At 37.1% G+C, this 24,760-nt stretch overlaps 1 protein-coding gene across 7 annotated transcripts in view; it reads right to left on the bottom strand.

The window, feature by feature from the left end:
* The window catches only part of TBCK (TBC1 domain containing kinase), a 244,075-nt gene that overhangs the window by 9,381 nt on the left and 209,934 nt on the right, over nucleotides 1–24,760 (bottom strand). For 6 of the 7 annotated variants that reach the window (XR_013827926.1, XM_079919204.1, XM_079919201.1 and 3 more), the window contains one exon: nucleotides 21,617–21,776. Coding sequence is in view for 6 of the 7 variants with exons in the window: in XM_079919204.1 (XP_079775330.1) it covers nucleotides 21,617–21,776 (160 nt within the window). In the remaining variant the exon portion in view is untranslated. Of the gene's footprint in view, nucleotides 1–19,419; nucleotides 19,629–21,616; nucleotides 21,777–24,760 lie in introns of those variants that run through there. The other variant, XM_079919205.1, reaches the window with a different exon arrangement.

The raw sequence follows: 24,760 nt of genomic DNA, 5'->3' as shown, positions 1-24,760 counted from the left end.
ATGGTGAATACATTGTTCAATAAAGTTCTTGGTGAAAATGAAAAATTTTTCTTTTATTTTTACGTATAAACCGAAGGAACTTTTTGGCCAACCCATAGATGTTGTTGGACTCAGATCTTAGCAATTTTCAAAACAACTAACAGAAAACGAACTCAGTACTGCTGACCCCACTTAACTTTTCCACAATTCTCTGCAATGCCTTAAGAGAGATTCAAATGCTGTTCATGTTTTAGAGCATAAGCTCTTTTAGAGCCACTGAGGATATCCTTAATAGTAATTAATGTTGAAGAGAAATAGTGTACTGTATTTCAAAAGGTATCAAGTGAGCTAGAGTGCAAAGTGAGCTGATCTTCATCCTGGGCTTCTTGCTTATTTCTCTTTCAACCAGTCCTTCAGAACAGAGGCACCAGATTCACCTGTCCCAAGCCACATGTGCAGGCAGCACAGTCTCTGGTACTATATGATTACTAAAACATCTTGGCTTCATTCTCCCACATGCAGCAATACAATTACCATTTAGGTCGAAATTCTAAGATAAACATATCATTACTCAAAAGGGCTTGTGGATAAGCAGTCTTAGCGTTCAGTACTTTCAAAACACTACAGAAGTCAGAAAATGAGTAAGAAAGGACTTACTGTACATTTACCTAATCTCTCTTAAACTATGCTGTAGAGTTGGAAAGAGCTCCCACTGTTATTGTAAGGAGGGACGTAACAAGTAGGCTGCTACTGAGCTGGAAAATGGTGAAGGCAAAGCAGGCAGAACAGAGCATTTTAGAACAATCAGGCTGCTGCGATGTGGGAGGTCTAAGAAGAAAAGCAGAAATGGAGTACAAGGAGATGGCAAGTGTTCAGGTGCCTTGAAATGAAGCAAGCCTGTGCTTAAGTAAAGAAAAAGAGCAAGTGTTGAAGTTTCAGGTTAAGATTATGAGTTCTGCTCCTCCAATCCTCTGCTTGTGGTTCCAATTATCCATGTTACATATTGGCCCCTAACAGTGAAGCCACGACAGCATCTTTCCACTCCTACCATGGAAAGAGCTCTTCTCCATCTATTCATTCATTTGTTCATTCACTTATCAATGAAACATTTCACTGAATTCCTACTAAGTACCAGGCACTGTTTCAGTTTTTGCAGTGCTTACAGTTCAGTGGAGCAGACAGCAGCAAACAATATTAAGCAGTATGGCTATTACAAAAACAAAAGTTCAAGGTACTCCTGAATTTAACAGGGGTTAGGGGGCTGTTGCCCTCTCCCCATTCCTCTTTCATTAGCAATACCTGGAGGGAATGAGAACCCAGAAGTGATGGTCACTGTCGTTACACTGATCAGGTAGCGCTCTCTGAGTCTATAGCTTGACAGGTTAGGGAGGAAAGAAAGGGCTATGAATCCACTGTGTGAAAAAAGCCATGTCACTTATGGAGAAGATATATGGTGGAACAGAGGAGAACCAGGCACACAGAGTTCAGGGTTTCATCCATCTTTTACTTTCCATCTGGAATTGGCAGCTTTACTGAGTGAATAGACAGGGTACTGGACTTTGGTGATGAAGTGTCTGGTGTAGACTACAGCTGCAGCTTTGGGAGAGGCCTGACTTCAAACAGAAATCATAAACCTAAACTTACTGAATGACATCCTTGGTGGAAGTGGCAAGATATCATACTGGACCAGTGTTATGAAGCCATCATAATCATCTAGGTGCTTTCAGTAAAACACTGATAACCCAGGCCCACTCCACACCAGTAAGAAGTAGAGTTTCTTGGGATGAAGCTCCAGCAACATTTTTGGTTTTTTTCACCTATAATTCTAGGTGATTCTATTGTGTAGCCAGATTGAGGATTGCTTTATTACATAATGAGATTCATTTGCTGGTCAGGTTTGTCTGGGACTTCAAACTGTAATTTTTATAAGTATAGTACTGTGTGGAGAGCAAGTCACTTTGCACCAGAAGAGGCTGCCATGTTGTGGGGCTGGAATTTGTAAGACCAAGTCCTGCCTGGAGACAATGGGGCTCCTCAAACTGCACAACCAGTTAAGATCTAGCAGGCAACATCCTACATGGAGTTGGCAGAATCTGGTATTTGCTGGGATAGAATTTTGGGAACCACAGACTGCAGGGGCAGCTGCATTTCTTGTGGGAAGTACTCCCATTTGGAGAGGGCAAAGCTCTGGCATTTTTGTCATTCCTCTGGTTAGTGGGATCTGGTGGTGGTACTCGTTTCGAGGGCTTGGGTAGGCACACCTCAAATCATCACTGTCTGAAAGTGGCAGGCTCTTGTGGGTGCCACTCCATCTTGTTTTCTCTCTTTATCTTGCATCTGAGCTTGGACTCAGAGGCTGGCATGTTTGTTTAGAGGAAGTCACGTTCTACTGTAGCAGGAGAATGAGTGGAGGAAAGGGATTTTTGAACTGCCACAGAGTAGTGCATGTTAACTAAGGTCAAGAAATTAAAGCTGAGAACAGGTAAGATTTGTGAGGGGCACAGACCAGGATCATGTTGCTTCTCACTGGGTATCCTAGGACACAGTTTTGGGTGGAACGTATAGTAGCAGCAGGAAGCTAAGAAAACTGGGCTCCTCAAGATTCTGCAAGGAGCACATTGCAGACAATTAAGCACATTGCAAACAATTAATTGGCCTTGTGAGTTTTAAGTTCATACTGGGGACTGGACAATGGGCATGAATTGACCAACTCCCTGGTGAAGCTCAAGCTGAGAAGTCTCTCTCTTCCATTTATTTGTCCATTCCTTTCCCTGACAAATAATGCTAAATTTGGGGTAATATTTCAAAAGTGAAATATCACTTTTGGTTGGGTATGAAACTGAATAAGGGAACTGGCAATTAACCTGTAATGAGCAACTGTAGCAATTTCATTTTCTTGATTTTATGGATGTGAAACTGATGCTATGCTAGTTTTATGTGTCCTCTTGATCCTCTGGAATGCTGAAAATATGGTGCACATTTAATATTTCTGGCACCGTGTGGCTGGAGCTAGGCTGACACTTTATGCATATTACGTACCTATTTCTAAGAGTTTGGCTGGACAACTCAGATAAACATATTTGAGATGAGAAGTAAGATATGGGGTGATTTCTCCATCTGGAGTAGTACAGTGTGGCCTTAAATATAACTCAAGGCCTGTCTTGTCCTGATTACTTAAGAGATTTCTGGAGTCATTAATAAATGTCTTGATCATTTTAACTGCCCAAATCAGTGATCCCAGTTAGAAACATAAGAGCTGTGACAAGGATTCGCAGGAAAGAGGTAGAAATGATTTAACTAATACTCCACTGATCTCTTCCCTCAATTATACAATAATTTTAAAATGTCATTTTTTGTTTTGTTCCTTATTATGTTCCTCCCATAACTGAGAAAAGTATTCTGTCTCCTGCTAGTTTTCTGTACCCAGATATTTTATAATTAACACACTGACATTTATTTTCTTAAGAGTACTACATACGTTTATTTTTATAAATAAACTACATAAGAAAACCCTTGCACTTTGTTGGTGGGAATGTAAATTGCTGCAGCCATTATGGAAAACAGTATGGACATTCCTCCAAAAACTAAAAACAGAATTACCATATGACCCAGAAATCCCACTTCTGGGAATGTATCCAAAGGAAATGAAATCTGGATCTTGAAGAGGCATCTGCATTCTCATGTTCATTGCAGCACTATTTACAATAGCCAAGATATAGAAACAACCTACATGTACCCCTGTGTTCATAGCAGCACTATTCACAATAGCCAAGACATGGAAACAACCTAAATGTCCATCAATGGATGAATAGATAAGGAAGATGTGGTACATATATACAATGGAATACTACTCAGCCATAAAAAGTAACAAAATAACGCCATTTGCAGCCAAATAGAAGCAACTAGAGATTATCATACTAAGTGAAGTCAGAAAGAGAAAGAAAAATATCATATGATATCACTTGTATGTGGAATCTAAAATATGACACAAATGAACCTATCTATGAAACAGAATCACGAACATAGAAAACAGACTGTTGGTTGCCAAGGGGGAGGGGTTTGGGACAGGGATGGACTGGGAGGTTGGCGTTAGTAGATGTAAGCTTTTCTATATAGAATGGATAAACAACAAGGTCCTACTGTATAGCATAGAGAACTATACTCAATATCCTATGATAAACCATAATGGAAAAAAATATTTAAAAAAAAGAATGTAGGGTTTCCCTGGTGGCGCAGTGGTTGAGAGTCTGCCTGCCGATGCAGGGGACACAGGTTCGTGCCCCATTCTGGGAAGATCCCATATGCCGCGGAGCGGCTAGGCCTGTGAGCCATGGCCGCTGAGCCTGCGCGTCCGGAGCCTGTGCTCCGCAACGGGAGAGGCCACAACAGTGAGAGCCCCGCGTACAGCAAAAAAAAAAAAAAAAAAAAAAAAAAGAATGTATATATATGTTTAACTGAATCACTTTGCTGTACAGCAGTAATTAACACAACATTGTAAATCAACTATACTTCAATTAAAAAAAAAAGAAACAACCTAAATGTGCACTGACAGGTAATGGATGAAGAAAATGTTGTGTATATATGCAATGGATTATTAGTCAACCTTAAAAAAGGAAATCCTGCCCTTTGTTATACATGGGTGAACCTGGAGGACATATGCTAAGTGAAATAAGCCACAGACATAAAAACAAATATGTATGATTTCACTTACATGTGGAATCAAAAATAGTCAAGTTCATAGAAGCAGAGGTAGAATGGTGGTTGCCAGGGGTGAAGGGGTCAATGGGAGGACATGAGCAGATGTTGGTCAAAGGGTACAAAGTTTCAGTTGTGCAAGATGAATAAGTTCTGGAGATCTAAGGTACAGCATGGTGACTAGTTACTATATATAGCAAGTATAACAATGCCTCATTGTATACTTGAAATTTGCTAAGAAAAAAAAAAGAAAAAAATGGTGAAGTGATGGATATGTTAATTGGCTTGATTTTGGTGATCATTTCATAATGTATACATATATAAAAACATCAAGATGTATACTTTTAATATATACAATTCTTCTGTAACAATTATACCTCATTAACAGTGAAAAAAAAAGAAGTGCTATAAAAGGTGTGAAATCAGTTTTCACAGTATTAACATCTAATAACAATTAGGCAGTGGCTACCTTACTTTCTTATTTCACTCACAGAAGTAAAATCAGCTGGAAGGCAAAACCAAGAAGGTGAACACAAGGCCAGTAATCATCTTACACCTCACCAAAGGCACTTGTGACAAGGAGCAAAACAGGTAATTCCAGGGTATTACTCTAGCATGTTATATACTGGAATATGGTTAATATGCAGTAAGAAAAAAAATGGGAGAGTTTACAAAAACAGACATTATATGGTCTAAGCGTTCTGGTCCATGTTTATTTGAGAGATAACTATCCTAATGGTGTCTGGGATATTCAGAATCCATGCTATGGTGTATATTAGTCTTCTATTCTTGGAACTAATCTTTGGGGATTAGGAAATGGGATAGTGTAAAGATTTCATCTTAAAAAACATTTTTTATAGTTTGTGTTCTATAAGGGGACATATACATAATTGTAGAGCACTAACTCAATGTGTTTAAAATTTAAAAGACATTTTAAAAAAGTCTTTGAAAGTTATCAATATAAAAAACATTTATACAAAAAAGTAATGATGAAGTTTATAAATATAGAAATAATAAACTTTGTGTGATAATTTTAATATAGAAGGCCACAGAGTAGTCAGATCAGAGACCATGTCCTCAGTCCATTTCCACAGTTAAGGAACTGAAGTAGATGAAGAATATGAAGATAACGCAGTGAAAGTTTCACTTTCTATTCTTGGCCTCCATGCTTGTTTCTTAGTAAGTTGCAATGCTATTCTCTCAATGAGTTCGGTAATTTTTAGTGGTATGTGGGCCACTCAAGGGGTATATGAGAAAAAGAGAAGTTAATATTTTCATGTGCAATTATAAAGTTCTCTTCTTTGTCTCTTCTATTTTACCGTCTTATATATAATTCTAACAAAATCCCATGAGGAGTAAAGGAAAGGAAAATAATTTTAATGTTTTAAAGTATACACTTTAAATAGAAACGGCAAGGAAAATAAATATTTCCCAAAGTCACATGATGTCAGCATAAGTCAATGCAACTTCTGCTCCATTGTTTGCTTTGTTTACATCTCAATAACAGATATTTTTTTCCTCACATGTCCAAATGATATTTTCCTTTCCTTTCTCTTCCATTTTCCTTTGATCTCTTGTTTTCTTTGTTGATCTCCTCTACCAATCACTGGCACTAAAGTAAATTTTTCTTATTTGTAAGCTATTTTGTAATGGAGACAATGGATTTTTACAACTTTTTGAAACAAATGTAAGTTGTATCTTTTAATGGTCTTTCGACAATCTCTTGTTCAGGTTATCACCTGGAATTTGTTTCCTTTCCTAAAATAATACATTTATAAGTTTTTAAATTTAGTTATGGTAAAGAAAAACCCTACATCTTTTTTTAAAATTAATTTTTACTGGAGTATAGTTGCTTTACAATGTTGTGTTTCTGCTGTACAGCAAAGTGAATCAGCTATACGTATACATATATCCCCTCTTTTTTGGATTTCCTTCCCATTTAGGTCACCACAGAGCATTGAGTAGAGTTCCCTGTGCTATGCAGTAGGTTTTCATTAGTTATCTATTTTATACATAGTAGTGTATATATGCCAATTCCTATCTCCCAATTCATCCCACCCCCTCCTTCCTCCCTTAGTATCCATACGTTTAAGAAAAACCCTACATCTTTTTGTTCTGTATTGTAGAATACTAACTGTTTATAAGTGGAAGGATTCTATAGATACCCATCTAGTTTTAAATCCCCTTTGAATTCCAGTCTGAACTTCTAAATGCTTGACTGACATTTTTTATACTGATGTCCCATTAGCACCTCAAACACAGTATGTCCAAAATTCATTACATTCTCTCCAAATTTACTTTATTTTTCTCTTTCTTAGCTCTGTTAAAGGTATCAGCAACCTCCCCCCAAAACCAAACCTGGAAACTTTAAGGTGATCTTTGAGTTAAAAAAAAAAAAAATCCTTTGGCTCTATATTATTCAGTTAGGCACAAAGCTGTGTTAGTTCTGTGATTTGTCTTGGATCCATTTCCTCTTTTTCCATTCCTCTGCTCCTACTCCATTTTAGACCCCAATTACTCTTGAATTCGTTCCTAAGTGGTTCTTGCATTTTTAGTTTTTCCCTTTCCCTTTTACCTAGCACTCTGCGGCCTACATGGTAACATTATGGAAGACCCTTAGGAAATCCTGAGACTCCAGTAACTGCTGTGTAGAGATATTTTCTTTGCTAGGGCTATTGCCCTTAAGCAAGATGAGCCAAGATCTGTGGATCCCTTACAAGGAATAGCTTGTTTATCCATAGTCAGTAAGAACAATTTGTAGTACGTACCTAAAAGCTCTTATTCAAAGTTTCATCTTGATAATATTAAGTCTAAAGTTTCTTCGAATTTTGAGAACGACAAAAGAAATTCTTCAATTTAGATTTACACTTGCCTATTCTTTACATAAATACATATATTTATTTATATTTAAGTTAAAGGTTAATGAGAAAGAAGGCTGTCCTTTAGTATCCCAAATAAAGGTAAGAGAAGATAGTGACAGGATGTTACCAGATGCCTTGAATCATATAATAAAAGCAGCGAGGCCATTTCTTGAGTCTCCTTTTGAAAGTTGCAGAGCTTTGGCTATCAGTCTCAGACAAACCCCTAGGTGTCATCTTCTCCCAGCAGCCTCATGAGCTTTGCTGACACTGGGGGCTTAGAAACTAGACAGTGGGAGATTGCAAGCTTGAGACAGAAGGTCAACTAAAGGTAGAATCTGGAAAGAATCTGGCACTGAAATAGATTGGGAATATAGGGAGAGTGAAATTCTTTAACTGGTCTCTGGTTCTTGGTGTTTTAAAATTTCGATTTCATTGGGATCAACTGCAAAAGAGATGGGAGACACTTTAAAAGTAATTTTCCAAATGATTTTCTAAAATACAGCTGATAGTGTCACTTTCCTTCTTTAAAACCTTTAATAGCTCCCCACTCCTAAAATGTAAACTCCCTAGCATAGCATTTAAGGCCCTCTCTAACCAAAAGCTCCCCCTATCTTTCCAGCTTTATCTGTAGCTAAAATGCTCTTCAGAGAAGCCCTGTGCTTTCCAATTAGCCTGTGTTATTTCCTTTGCCTGGAATGCTGCCTCCTGACTATGGCCCTCCTCCCAACACTTTTTCTTACTGAAATCCTACCAATAATACAAGGTCTAGGTCTACTATCACCTTCTCCGTGAAGCTTTAGGAATCCTTCTGTTAACTGGAAGAAACTCCTTCCTTCTCACTGATTTTCTAAAACTTTAACTATAAATCTCAGAGCACAAGACACATTCCACTTTGAATTTTAATCGGTTGTATCAGTCTTATATTCTTAACTAGATTGCAAGATTTATAAGGGCAGGGGACTGTCTTTCTCATTTCTGTTTCCTCATAATAGTTTCCATCATGTAGGCACTCAATGTTTGTCTTAAACTAGCAGTTGATATTAGCATTTTTTCTTTTATTTTCTTCTTCTTTTTACCAATTTCTATAAGTGCATTGTCTACTGCAAACTATTATTTTTCAGGTGTTCATTCTTAACTTAGTCGTTAATTCAACCATCAAATATTTATTGAATGCTTGTTACTTGAAAGGCACAATGCTAGGGGCTGTGGGTACAATGAATACAATATAATCCCTGTCCTCAGTGAGCTTGGAGTTTAGTAGGAGATGCAGGTAAGTGGATAGGCGATTACAATGCCATTTGATAAATGCTACACAGAGCCATCATTTAAGGTTGTACAAATTGTGCCTTATATGAGAGAACCCAAAAAAAGAGGTAAGTGGAGCATGAAATGTAGCCCCATCCTCTCCTTTCCAAGCTTTGCGCCCTTACATGGTGCTGTGTATCCCTAAACGAAGGATGGGTTTTTATCTAATGCACACAGAGACTCTGTATATGATAGCGGTCCCAATGCCACTATAAGAGTAAGTAAAAGATTTTCTATGAGCACTTGGGAAGGGTACTTAGTCCCAAACTTGAGGAGTTAAGAATGAGTTCCATGAAGAAATGCTATATAAACAGCTTTTCAAGACAAATGGGAGTTACCCAGGTGAACAGAAATGAGAAGAATGCTTCAAATAGAGACAAATACAAAGAGACAGCATTTAAGGAACTACAAGTAGTTTATTATGGCTGGACTCTAAGAGCAGTGAGGGTGAGCTTGGAAAACAAAGCAGAGTCCAGATCATGAAGGGCCTCAAAAACCATGGTGAAGGTTTGTATTTTATTCTGAAGGCAATGGGAAGTCATAGAAGCATTCTGACAATGACCAGACTGACATTTCAAAAACCTCACTGGTTGTAGGGTAGAACTGGGGGAAGGAGGCTGTAGGCAAGGACAGTGGGAAGTTGCAGGAGGTCAGGCACGAGATACTGGTGATCTGAGTGAAGACAGTTGGGAAGTGGAGATGAGAGAATTTCAGACCTACTTAACAGCAAAGACAAACAATAATTTTCCATAAAGTTTTTTCCACCAGTCAAGAAGGTGAGAAAATCCACTATTTCAATCAAACAGCCTGGGTGGTATGGATGAAAGTGTGGGAACTTCGTAATTAGACAATACAGAGTTTGAATCAGGGTTCTACCACTGGTTAGCCGTGGGACCTTGGGTAAGTCACTTAGCCTTTTTGGCATTAGTTTCTTCACCTGTTAAATCTGAAACAACACACTTGAATAGTACACTTAAAGTGTTGTTGAGAGTTTTAAATTAGATATTATATCTGTAAGTGCTTGATTCATAGTAAATGCTATAAAGCTAGTTTCCTCCTTTCCTCCTCTTTCCTTTCCCCAATTGATCCTTTAATAGGAGAGCCATTTACAACACCCTGAAATTGTATAGATACAAACTTAAAAAAGCAGAGTTGTCCCCAAATGGTATGTAAGGTAGGGCTTTTCAGTGTTAATGGTGAACTCTTTATGGCGAACTCTTTAACTAATGCTTTACAGTATTAATGGTGAACTCTTTATGTTGGAGAAGTAATTTATACTTGTGACTCTTACAGTTTACTGAGTCCTATATACTTTTGGCAATCAGAAGAAAGCTTATGAACCTATTTTCTAAAAATATATATATAGCACATATGTACAACACTTTACATATAATTTTAATTAATTCAAAGACCTTCTAAAATTCGTGATGAGCTCTATTAAACATTTTCCTTTATGCTAATTCATTTAATTTTAAAATTTATGATAGTTGATAGTGACCTAGTATTTATGCATATGGCAAACTGGGATATTTCTGTAGATATACAGTTTAGTGTTTAACAATAGCTTATACTTTCAAATAAGTTCTCTTAAGAATGGCTATGTGGATGTTTTCTGAAAAGTTGACGTTAAATAGGAGAAAACATTTTAGCTAGGACATAAAAGTTTGTTTTTATGACATAAAAACATACTGGCTCATATTGAGGCAGGAGGTAGATGGGCCCTCAGGGCAAACGGTTTGAGTTCGTTCCCTGTGGACAGATGCTCCGAGATGGGAATGACAGGACAATTGAGAGAGAAGGCTGGGCCCTGCCCAGATAGCAAATAACGAGACCATAAATTCCTCATTCTCGAAGTCAGGAGGCCTCCCCAACTATACATGCGCAGAAAGCCTCCTTGGAGGTCAAAAGGGGAGTGATGTCAAGTGGCCAAATCTACCCATAGGCCTCTTTGGTAGAATCCATCTTAGCTAAGAGATGTGCAGGCACACATGGGAAAATCCTGAGATATACCAAATATGGACTTTGAACCAGGCAAATCAAATAATTGGCCAAAGGAAACCCACATAAAAGTGATTCAAACTGCCATGAGGGTGTGACTCTCTCTCTCAGTCCGCCCGTGTGTCTATCCACATGTACTGTACTTCTTTTTTTCCTAATAAATATTTTACTTGTTTCACTACTTTCCATCTTTGTGGGAATTCTTTTTCTGCAAAGCCGTAGGGCCAGGGCCCTGTCACTGACCACTGTGGCTAGGATTCGGTGCGCTCACTGCCGTGACCTGACCTCAATCACTGGCTGGGAACCGAAACCCTGCTTCAAGCCGCTGCAGGCCGAGGCCACCCAAGATCAATATTAGAGGATAAGCCTCTTCTGATAAAATGCCATCATCTAATAGTATCATGTATCAGGAGCTCTAATGAGCCTTGTGGTACATTTTCCTATGATCTGCGATATTTGCGACCAGAATTTCAGCAACAATCATTTATCCACTTCTGTTTACATTAGACAATTGAGAACTGTGTCCAAGCCACTGGTCAAATTACACACAGTATACTGTGCTCTAAAAAGGATGTATATAATAAAAATTCAGATTCAAAACAGTTAGGGCTGTGATGGATCACAGCCAAGTCCCAAACTTTGTAGGTCAAGAGGGAGAGTTACTATGGTTAGTTTCTTATTCAGTCACAAACATTCCTGTGGTAAGGAGTAATGAATTAAATGGTGGGCTGTGGAGGGCAGGATAGGTATACAGAATAACATGTATTAAGACAAATAACTTTTATCCTGTGACAGTTCATGAATATAGGTGCCAGAGCTCACAAGATTCAGATGATGTCTTGGCAGTTTTTCCTGAAAATTGGAAATGAGCTCCCTCTGCCTTTTAAAAAATTGCTTATACATAAAATACACCCAATAAACATGTTAAAAAACCAAAGCCTGGATTAGGTGTTTTAAGGCTCCCTTTACCACAACTCCTACACTGCTTTTTAATTCACACAACTTTTGAAAGGTTATGAGAATAGGGAATCTACAGGACAGGTTTTAGGTCATGGACCTTTTAAAGTAAGTTATCCTCCATCACTTAACAAATGTAGAGTTATATAGGAGAGTTTTCACTGTAACTTTTAAGCCTCATATGATGTCTACTGTGTTCAAGTTGCATTAATATCTAAAATGTTTCCTTATAATCTCATATAAAACCACAGACCAAAACATTTGCTGACAAGAAGGCAAGGAAAAAGTCAGGAAAAAAGCCAAGTTTAACCATACCCAGTACTTACAGGTATAACAAGACCAAGAAAGAATTCTTTGCATATTTGGAACTTATAAAGGAGATTCACTTCCTATTCTTTATCAAAATGCTTAAGATACAACTATAAAGAGGACTAATGTTTTCTGACAGGTAGACGATCTCATACAAAGTGTTAAAAGTATTATATTAATCTGACAAACTAGGCAGATACTATCTGGAGCTAGAGAAATTTACTATAGGGATAACACACATGCTGAATTGGTTTAAAGTGTTTTCAGAGTCATTTGGTCCCCTTTGAGCACACACCTGGCGTAGGATAACCTCAGATGCCTGAGGCCAAAAGCTAGGGGAAAAGCTTGAGCAAAAAGAGGAAGAAGACAGCTAGAGAGAGAAAAAGGGAATGGCAAAAGGTAAGGGCTACGAGTGATCATCACAGTATCACAAAACTTGGTTTAGCTTGGTTAAGGGATCCAGGAAGTAATGAGGCGGGACTAGAGGGTGGAAGCCTTCTCTTACCGCAGTACAAATTAACTTCCAACCTAACATCCGAAAGCCAGATAACCTTGGCCTCCAGGGAAAAGTAAATGAACACAAATGGAGTATTATCTTACTTTTTAAAATAGCTGCAATGTTATGCCTTGTTTATTATAAACCTGATTATTTTCATTTGAAAACAGATGTCATATTTTAAATTTAATCCTTACATGCCAAGGGTAGAAAGCATCAGCTCCTCACAATGTTTAGTCATAGAATTGCCACAAATATCATCTCTTGTGTAGGCTTCTGACTCAAATGTTATTCAGAAGTATTTATGTTCTGCTCTTTTGTTTTGTTTTTTCAGTTTTGCTTTGTTTTGTTTTAAAGAAAAGAATAATAACACACATGGCTTATTACTGCAACTGGCTCTTATGTTCTCAGATTTCTTCCAATGACAAAAGAAAAGCACTGATTTCATGCCAAGAATATAACATTTTAAGAGTAAGATGAGCTGTTCCTAATATTTTCCAAAGGGTTGTTGACAAGTCAAAGTGAAATGCAAAGATTCCTTCAATTTATTTCTTAGATAATCTTTTGATGAGATACACTATCAGTGATGAAATGCTTGTGGTCTCATAACCACTAAATATAATCTAGATAGAGAGTAATTATTTTTAAAGTCTCATGTGTTTCAGTGACTAACATAGCATTATGATGTACTGCTGAAAGGACTCACTGAAAGTAAACACCATTTGGAGTTTCATTTTGCTCTGGTGAATGTTGTTGGTCATTTTCCTGTCTGAGACCCATCACTAGCTCAAGAGTTGGATCCTACTACATTACTTTCCCACAGCAGAGAAAACAGTATAACCCAATAACACTTTAAAGCATACTGTTGTGTTAAATCATCATTCTCGCTAAATATAATTTACTTCTAGAAAAGAGGTGGATTCACCATCATGTTCTGTCAAGCCGAGATATATGTAACTTTGATCTTAGGTTGGTAGTAGGGCAGTATGAGTAACGGTTGCTAGGAGTATCAAAACAAATCATACGTTTGCCCATAAATAATATTTGATTAATGCTAAAGATCAAAATTTCCTTTAAATCTGAGTAATCTGCTCAAGGAGATAACAATGAACTGTCCTCTGGGTTCATTTAATCCATGATATGGATGGTAGACTACCTCTGCCTCTCCCTATTGATCTGAATAGTTATAACCTTAATTCTTAGATTTATACACTTGCTCTCTGAGATGAATTCAGCAAGTTTCCCTTGTATGCCCACGGAGTCTAATTCTAGTTTAGCAATTGAAGATGCAGTTTCTCATGTGAGTTTCAAAGAAGATGATTATCTCTGCAAGAAGACAAGAGTGAGACCTTGCCATGTTTTTCATTTAAATGTGACACAAAGCCTGAATTGACTTTATCCTTGTTTTGATGCAGAGGTCTTCCTACTCCCGTAAACCCTAGCAACAGATGCAATCTGTATTTGTTTGGCTTGTCAAACTAAACTTGACTCTACAGCAGCAAGGATCAGCACAAAATCTGATCCACCCTTGGAACAATAGTATACATTTCAGAGACTAGGGACTCCACTCACCTGAGACTATCTAAATTTCCTTGATGCTGACATAACTTTCTTCACAAAATATCTGGATATGCTTGATTACATAATGCCTCACTGCTTTACTTAACCTGAAGGGTAAGGTGAATTAAAGATTAACTGACAAGTGAGATTTAGTAGGACTGAAGTCTGGTATGAAGAAGCCTCTACGTGGAATCCTAATTAAACTAAAATCTTTGTAGTCCTCCTTTTTTTGCCCTATTCTGGGGGGGAGCAATGTTTTATCCAGATAAGAAATGGCAGATTCTAAAAGTTTTTGATGTATTTAATGTGGGAGCTAGGCCCAAAACAGAAGTCTTACGAAGTGGTAATTGTAAAGAAGGCATCTCATAGCAAAAAGTTGCTAATCAGTTGTAATTACAGGAAAAATAGTTAATGAATACATAATTAAAAGAGTATAGTATATCTTCAGATTATATATAGTTTTTCAGGTACATGAATAAGCAGTATTTCTCAGATTTGTTCTGTCTTCTATGTGATTTTAGATAATACATTCAATACATCTGGTCATTGTAGAGTACTTCCTTCATATTTGTATTACAAACATACTCTAGACCTAATTTGTATGTCAAATGAGTGATTTTAATACTATCATATTCTAGACAAGTGGTTCATTTATTCTCGAGTTGTTCAATATTTTGCTACTTGTAACTCCAATATTGAGAGCTTTTCCTTTTATTGAACTATACTTGATTTCATTTAATATTTTCATTTGTTGAATTTTCAGTCTAACTTTATTACTAGGTTTTAAGAGAAGATGTAAAACTAGAAAAATTACAATCAGTGCCTACCATTTTGCAAACAGAAAATTCCCAAGTCCAAATATGGGTTTGACATAAAAATCATAAAAATTTGTAAAGATAATCTGTAACCATACCGACTAGAATTGGCATCTCTGCTTTCTTCTCACAGTATTCAACTATGGCTTTCTTAATCTTTTCAAAATAGGACTGTGCCAGTTAAAGTGCACTGATTTCAGCTTAGAAGAAAAGCTGCTACTTGCTTGGAAATCACTGTTTTGTTTTTGTTTTTAATACCCACAGAGGAAAAAGATGAGACCTGATCAGAACAGCTCTCATGAAAGATCCTCCACTACTGTTTGACTAAAAATTGTAGGGCTTAGATGAATTAGGGACAGTGGGGTATCCTGAAGACATCAAACCCTAGAACTTAAAAAAAGTCAATATAAAACTTTATAACATGAAATTTTCCATTTAAACCATTTTTAGGTGTACAATTCAGTGGCATTAAGTAAATTCACAATGTTATATAACCATTACCACTGGTCATTTCCAAATTTCTTTATCATTCCAAACAGAAACTCTGTACCCATTAAGCAAAAACTCCCATTCCCCCATCCCCCAGCCAGCCCCTAATAGCACTAATTTACTTTCTGTCTCCATGAATTTGCCTATTTTAGATATTTTATACAAGGGGAATCATAGAATATTTGTCCTTTTGTGTCTGGCTTATTTAAACTGTTTTCAAGGTTCATCCATGTTGTAGCTTGCATCAGAACTTCACTCCTTTTTTATGGCTGAAAAATATCACATTATATGTATATACCACATTTTGTTCATTCATCTGTTGGGGGACACTTGGGTTGTTTCCACCTTTGGCCATTGTAAATAATGCTGCTATGAACACTGGCATACAAGTCTCTGTTTGAGCCCATGTTTTCAATTCTTTTGGGTATTTACCTAGGAGTGGAATTGCTGGTAATATGGTAATTCTATGTTTACATTTTGAAGGAATAGCTAAACTATTAAACTGTTTCCTACATAAGTTGCATCACTTTACATTCCCCTAGTCATGCACCAGGGTTCCAATTTCTCCACATTCTTGCCAACACTTGGGTGTGAAGTGGTAGCTCACTGTGGCTTTGATCTGTGTTTCCCTAATGACTAATGATGTCAGGTATTTTTCATGTGCTTATTGGACATTTGTATACCTTCTTCAGAGAAATGTCTAAAATGTCTAAATATTTGCCCACTTAAAAATTTGGTTGTCTTTTTGTTGTTGAGTTATAGGAGTTGTTAATGAATAGAAATATAACTAATGTTTGTGTGTTGATTTTGTATTCTGATAATAATCCTTATTAGATATATAATTTACAAATATTTTCTACCATTTTGTGGGTGGTAAGGATTGCTGGCCACCACCAGAAGCTGGAAAAGGCAAAGAAAGATTCCACCCAGAGCCTCAGAAGGAACATGGCTGACACCTTGATTTCAGACTTCTAGCGTCTAGATCCATGTTGCATTAAGCCACCCAGTTTGTGTTATTTTTAATGGCAGCCCTAGGAAACTAACACATGTTCAATTTTGATACCTTTTATTTTTTTTTCTTGCCTAACTGCTCTGGCTAGAACTAACACCAATTCTTCTCAAACCCTTCCAACAAACTGAAGAGGAGAGAACACTTCTTAACTCATGCTACAAATCAGCATTACTCTTCTACCAAAGCCAGACCAAGACACTGCAAGAAAAGAAAACTACAAATACCACTGATGAGTAGTCATGTAAAAACTTCAACAAAATACCAGCAAACTGAATTCAGGAGCCTATTGAAAGGATTATGCACCATGACTAAATGGAATTTACACTAGGAATGCAAGGATAGTTAAACATTTGAGAAAATCAATCAACATAATATACCGCATTCATAGAAGGGAGGGAAAATCATAATTATAATCATCTCCATTGATGCAGAAAAAACATTTAATAAAATTCAACACCATTCCATGATAAAAACACTCAATGAATTAGAAGTAGAAGAGAATTTCCTTAATGTGGCAAAAGCTATATATGAAAAAAATCCAACTAACATCATATTCAATGGTGAAAGATTGAAAGCTTTTCCCCTGAGGTCAGAAAGAAGACAAGGATGCCTGCTTTTGCCACTTCTATTCAACAAAGTACAGATTCTACTTGTTTTCAGTGTTTCTGTGGAGGAATGGGAGATTAGAGCTGCCCACTCTGCCATTTTGCTGATGTTACTCCCAAACTCTAGAACTTTTATACTATCGTCATAAAGCAGTACTTATTAAATTCACATATATGCAAATTATAGTGCTGGAAAATAAAATTAATAGGTGAAATCAACTGAGTGCCTATAACTATCAGGCTTTGTTCTGAACCTTATTGCCTAATCTGAAATCTTCACATCAATGCCATGAGGTAAGTATTATTTTCCCCATCTTATAAAGGAATCAGTGGTGACTTGGAGAAGTTAAGCAATTTGCACAAATTAACAGCTAGTAAGAAACAGAACAGAGCAGATAATGTAGTCTGACTAAAAAATCATACATTTAAATAGTATCCTTGTAACAGTCAGGGTTCCAACAAGCCCTGAGGATAAATTGAGGGGGTTTTACTTACAATGAGATTAATTACAAGGGTATGGGTGGGATGTAAGAGAACCATAAGGGATGGTGTAGTAAACCTGCACTACCAAAAAGCAGAGCTGTTGCCACCCCTAGAGCTAAAGGGACCGGGGGCTGGAAAGAGAGTGGTGTAGAGAAGGCTTACTGGAGAGCAGTGTTAACCTTTAGTAGAGGAACACAGCAAAACCGAGAAAATTTTGAGGGAAGGATCCAGGGGGATAAATATCCTGACCTCCCTCCTTCCCATAACTTGTCAGAGCTCCCCATAAGCTCAACAACTGGAAGCCAGAAGACATGAAGGTCAGCCATCTGGGGCAGAGAGCAAGGTGAAGAAGTGTGGAGAATGGATCTATGATGGGAGGTGGGGCAAATGGAGGATATCCAGTACAACCATGGACACACAGTAGAATTCAGTAAATATGCTTTAAGTTAGATGCTTCCAACTTAAAGGGAGGGTGAGGAGGGGAAGAAGCATCAGTAAAGTCATACAGATCTGTACAGCAGACAAAAAGATGATGGAACAATATAAGCAAATGAATATCTAAAGTTCTCTTTAGCCCCATGATGAGAAAAATTATTAAAAGTACATCTGTGGGCCTTTCCTGGTGGTGCAGTGGTTAAGAATCTGCCTGCCAGTGCAGGGGACACGGGCTCAATCCCTGGTCCAGGAAGATCCCACATGCTGCGGAGCAACTAAGCCCGTGCACCACAACTACTGAGCCTGTGCTCTAGAACCCACAAGCCACAACTACTGAGCCACCGGGCCACAACTATTGAAGCCCGAGTGCCTAGAGCCTGTGGTCTGCAAGAAGAGAAGCCACTGCAGTGAGAAGCCAGTGCACCCTAACGAAGAGTAGCCCCCCCCTTGCCGCAACTAGAGAAAGCCCACCCACAGCAAGGGAGACCCAACACAGCCAAAAATAAATAAATAAAATTTATATTAAAAAAATGTACATTTGTGGATAAAGAATGTCACCAGTCATTTCAGTAAACAAAGAATGTTGCAGCCATAAAGCCATTAGCCACTGCAGCAGCCTGTGATGATGCACCCTGAGGGGAATTCAGGATGGAGAAAAACAGAATAGTGGCCCAAGGCAGTTAAGATGCATATCAAAGGAATAATTTCAATAAGCCCAGACTCTTGCATCTTCCCATACACAGAAAAGCACTAAAATCATTAACTTGAGATGTCTGTTTTTGTGATTAGCAATAATCTTTTGATGTTCAACTACATTTTTTTTTTTTTCCTTAGCAAAAAGTCCTATATACCCTGGCTCCTCCCTTATCTCTTTGGAACAGTCCCGTAGAGCTATCTGAGAGGCTATATCCCCAGCTTAAGTCCTCAGTAAGTCCACTGAATAAAACATAATTCTCAAATTTTAGACTGTACATTTTTTTCAGTTGACACATCTCTATACAGATATTTAAAACTGTTTCTCAAAAATTATTTCCTGATGTTGGATTGAAGCATTAATAACTGAGCATACAATTTGTTCAGTCACTTGTCTACAAGCATGAATAATCATGGAGAGTTTGAGGAAGAAGGAACTGTTCATGGTAGCATCTGGTTTCTGACAAGCAAGACGTTGGCTAATTTATTCAGAATGTGATGGGTCTTCACTTATTACTATTATTTTCAAATACTGTTATTACTTCATCTAAATAGTCTTGCTTCCAGATTTCCTTCATATGTTGAACTTTTAAATTTATTCACACTGTGATAGACTAGCATTTCACAACATGACAAATGGTTTATAATTTGTTATTTAATGAAAGAAATGAGTTATCCTTTTATTTGTATATGTGTTTTGACCTTTATGATAAAGTAAAATCAGAATAAACATAAATCTGGAGATTAATACAATGAGTGGGATGTTTGGAAACATTTGACATATTTAAGAAGATTCAGTTATACAGGTCCACTTATTAGATACATCTTCCAAATGGTGAATGCTTTATGAAAGTAGAGGCTTAAGCTTGTTAGCACTTAGAGCATAAATGTTTATTTCAGGCCTTGGGTTCATATCCTGGGAGGAACTATTGTGATCTGTGAAAAATCAGAACAAGTCTATTTTTAAAAAACAGGACAAACGGCAGCATTCAGACTCAAAAGCCTTACTTGCTCACTGAGTTAAGGGTATGGCTTAGAGTCATATAGACTCATGTTGCAGTCCTGGCTCTGACATAAACAAATTAGATAAACTCTGAGTCTCAGTTTTCCTCATACATAAAATATGAATCAATAATGCCTCCCTCATAGAATTGTTATGAAGAATAAAAAGAGATTACATATGAAAGTACTTATCACGGTGCTTAGCACACAAACACCAGTCAATAATTGGGATTATTATCACCGTAAAGATTTCTTCCTAAGGCTATATATTATGGGGAATCCAGAAATATGTGATTCTCAACAGTATTTCTATGGGTTGAATGTATTGATATGCATTGTAATTGAAAATGGATATTTTTCATTGGAATGATATGACAATACAGATTAATGTAGCAGCAGCAGTACTGTGGTGGTAGTAAAATAATAATAATGATAACAAACTTACATCAAAGTAATTCAGATACCATGGCTTTAGTTCTAAAATGTCCTCATTTACTTATTAAAATTGCATATTAGTCATTTACTATACTGACCTTCTCTGAAACAGGTATATTTAGATTATTCCCTGTCAGACACTAGATACAGTTATGTAAAAGAAGGGGAGTGATTTAAGATTTATAGCTAATATCCACTCAGATATGCTTTAGTTTGGTCAATTAAGCTTCTTCATCAAGGATGGCTTTAATTTAGTGTCAAAAGCCAATACTACCGGGCTTCCCTGGTGGCGCAGTGGTTTGAGAGTCCGCCTGCTGATGCAGGGGACGCAGGTTCGTGCCCCGGTTCGGGAAGATCCCACATGCCATGGAGTGGCTGGGCCTGTGAGCCATGGCCGCTAAGCCTGCGCCTCTGGAGCCTGTGCTCCGCAATGGGAGAGGCCACAACAGTGAGAGGCCCGTTTACCGCAAAAAACAAAAACAAAAACAAAAACAAAACCAAACAAACAAACAAAAGCCAATACTACCATTAGCTCTGTACTTCTGAGACAAGGATTATTGGATGCTTAAAATGGTCTAGGACCAAAAGTCTTAAAGTTCTTACTTGACTATATTTCCATTGATCACCATTCTGGATTACTCAGTTTATTTGCATAAGCTATCTGCAGGGAGGAAACTATCTCTGTTACTTTGCCAGGGGCAGATTCTTCCGTCCTTTTAGAAAAAGGGCCTGTTCTGGGTTATTAATGTTGCCTACATCTAGATACGTTTTTTTAAAACAACTTTACTGAGCTATGATCGACATATAACAACATGCATATTCAAAGTGTACATTTTGATAAGTTTGACAGGGGGATTTGTAAACAAGCCCCTTGGGTTCTCATACTCCCTATTCTCTAACTTGCCTTTTATAAAAAATAAAGGTGATGTTTTTGACCTCCAAAAGCTACTCTTTGTTTTATTTTTCAAAATGTTTAAGAACATAGCCAGAAGAGAGCGAGGTCATTTTATTGTTTCATAGTCCTCATATTTGAAAGTTGATATCCTTCCTGAATTCTCTATCATCATAAAGCTTTGAGCCTATAGTAAACAAAACCCCCAAGTACAACAACTTCTATCATGGTCAGCTTTCACAACCTCTAATCAAGCCCCAGTGTTTTTCTACAATGGAAGGAATTGAAGCTACTTCTTATAATTTCAGGAAGTAGATAAAAACAAAAACACCAAAACTAAAACAAAACACCTTAGGCTATCATTTGAAGTTTCCTAAGCTTAGTATTGACCCTGATGCTGCACAATGAGGAAAAATGCTTGAATTCTTTTACTGGGAAAAGGTAAGACAATCTCTTTTATGTAAGACTATAGACAGATCTTCAAAGCTCATTTGATATGCAACCAGCTTCTGAAGAAACACTTTTAGACAATCTGTTGCAGTGGGCAGGTAAAAAGCTCATCATGATGTCATATGACATTTCTGCGTACACTTACCTCTGCTGTGTGTTTTGCCACATTCCCCACGATGACAATGACCTTCCCTTTGAAGCTCTGGAGCATGGCAGTGTAAGGTCCTTGGGTAAGCTCCCCTTCCGCAGTAAACGCGGTGCTGAATGGAATGTTGATGCTGCCTGAAATGTGACCCCGAATAAAACTGAGAAAAAAAGTTAAGGAAAACATTTATTTGTGTGCAGACTTGAATCTGTGACAGAAGCTCACAGAGGTAATTGATTCTCAGAAGACAATACCATTAAAATCAAACACAAATGGAGACCAGACTTGAAAATTCCGAGCAGACGAAACCAGTTTAATCATACAAGTGAAGATTTAGCTTATTTTGCAAGACAAGTGAGGCTAACTTGACCTGGGTCACTTATTTATATCTCTGAAAATCATAAGTGAAACTTAAATTGTTCCCCTAAATTGATATGAGATGATCACTAACCAATTCCCTTTAAGAAAATTCTAATATTGTAACCAATTGCTGAAAAATAGTCACTGCTGCTTTTTAACAATACACTTCTGAGCCTCACTCCATGTTTTGGTTCCACCGCTCCTGGTTTGCAAACTGTCTTTTGGTGTGTGCACAATGAACTTTTACTAATTACTACTTCAGTTATTCATCAGTTTTACTTTTTTCTTTTCTGAACATTTGACAGTTCTAAACATCTTCCATGCTCATGAGTATTTTATTTAAACAACGTAAGGCACCTCTGCAGAAAAAAAAGTTAAATGTGAAAATGCAATGAACAAGTGAAAGGAAGAAGACTAGCCAAAGATATAAAGAAGACTTTCCTGATTAAATGAAGTATTGTGAAAGTGATCAGAATGCAACAAATAAATGGCAGTCACACAGCTTGTACAATATTCATGGTTTTCAGTTCATTACTATTATTATGATTATTTTAAAGATCTGAAATATAGCCAAATGGATATTCTCAGATGTAACTTGATAATGCAAAAGCTTATCTACTCTGGGCAAGCAACTGCTAAATGGGACTCTATTTAGAATTGTTAGAGGTCATTAGCACTGGCTGGAAACATTTCTGTTGTTGGTTTATTTCTCAAGTAAACTTAGCTATTTCCATTCTTTCCAATTTTCTGTTCTCTAAAGGGGGTGATGTTTTACTATATTTGTACTTTAGAAGGGTTTTAATGATTTCATTGACTATTACTTGTAATTTTGGAATTAAAAGCTTAAGCTTAAAATATTTAGAAATATCATAAGATCTTAAAGAAAAAAATATTCCTTCAAAAGTAATTAAAAAGTACAATTTTAAAAAGTGAAATTAAAAAGATGATTCTTCATATAGAGTCTGTAGAGGAAGATTCTGAAATATTATTATTAATCAAATAACTTCTCAAAAAAGCATAAAATAAAAACTGCGAAAACTGCTCTGAAAGAGATGTATATGATGCTTTGATAGGATATATCAATTTGGGGAGGACAGGGAAGGTTTCCACTAAGGAACTAAGTGATGGCCGAGGTAAAATATGAATAATTAATAAAAGTTAATTAGGCAACAGGATGGAATGGAGGTGGTATAGGGTGGTGGAAAGGACAAACATTTTCAGGCAGAAATGTCAGGCATATATTGGGGAGGAACATGACCAATCAGGAGAAAGGAAGGAAGGCCAGTACTGGTGTAGAGAACAAAGACAGCATGAGATAAGATGAGCCTGGAAATGGATGCAGAGGCCAGATCATACAGGGCCTTGCAGATCATGTTGTTAATATTGGTCTTTATCCTAGAGCAATGAAAATCAGAAAGTATTTTAAGCAGACAAGTAACAGATCACATTTGCACTTTGGCAACAATGTGGAGAAAGGTTAGAAGGGGAGTGAATGTAAAGATTAGTTTATAAGACATGTAGGCAGTATCTCATCTCTTCCCTAACAATCACTGATAACGACCATGAAGAGATGTTTGTGTTCAATAGAAGCATTTTCCCCTAAACTTCCACTTTAGATGTGTTCTTTACAAAATGGAAAAGTCGTAGAGTTTTAAAAAGTTATGTCACAAGCAATGAATATTCCCCCAACCCCCCAAAAAGACTCATTTGTCATTCCTGTAGAAGGGGGAAAATTATAATTATTTATTGACATGACAGTTTCTCAGTTGCCCCAGTTTGTAGGTTCACCTTTAGAATACTACTTCTCCTGTTTCTCTGTCTTTCTTTTTCCCTCATTAATGGAGAGAGGAGAAATTTGAGGCTCCTACTCTCAAGAATGATGGTGGAGGTTGAACATGTATCTTAAATTTCTAGTCAGCTGTTGCTTCATCCTTTCTTCTTTAAAGAAGGCATCTGGCATTAATAATGAGGGAAAGGACATAAAAAGTTCTGAAAAATGAAATGAGAGGTAGAATAAATATTATCATTCCAGTGTATACTGTTTAATTAGAGTCTTCTAGAATGAACAGAGAATTTATGATCATAAGGAGATCACCCTTGAATTTCAACAGCACTAGTTTTTCAAACATTTATAATTACTCAATACTCAAAATATCAACTGCAGTTTTCATGAACAGAAATGACTTTGTACTCAGCATATAATTACTCCGACAGCACTTTAATCTTCAATAAGGACATACCTTAAAATAAAAATAATTGATTTTTCAGAAACTCTGAACCTAACAACTCAATTATTCTCAGCAAATATATCTACATCTGCTAGTCTGAATCAACTGGCAGAGAGACTTTCTGTGTTTATCAAACAGCCAGTATCAACCATGAACATTTTTCCTTTCTAGTGCTTTTTGAATACCAAAAGCAATACAAATCTGTACTAGTCAAATGCGCTAGCAGACATGTCTGCACTGCCTGCCCACCTCCCACCTTCTTGTTTGAAAGGAGCTCAACTACTGACCCTGATGAAAGGGTGAGCCTAGGCTGTCATGTTTGTATCAGGTGATCCTGCCACGATCAGGACTGACAGGATAGGAGGGAGGGGATGAGTGAAGGTGGACATCTGACACAGGCTGATATCCTGTGTCAGATAGGCTGAGCCAGTTAGATTCTCTCCCTTCAAAATCAAAATAAAAGATAAAAGACAATGCTCAGACTGTGTTAAGCTTAACAATGTAAAATCACATTTGAGTGCCTTCTATATATATTTTATTCAGCCAGATGTTAAAA

Source organism: Stenella coeruleoalba (assembly GCF_951394435.1).
Source record: "Stenella coeruleoalba genome assembly, chromosome: 4".
In the NCBI taxonomy this organism is placed as follows: domain Eukaryota; kingdom Metazoa; phylum Chordata; class Mammalia; order Artiodactyla; family Delphinidae; genus Stenella; species Stenella coeruleoalba.
This window is presented reverse-complemented; position numbering and strand designations above follow the sequence as displayed.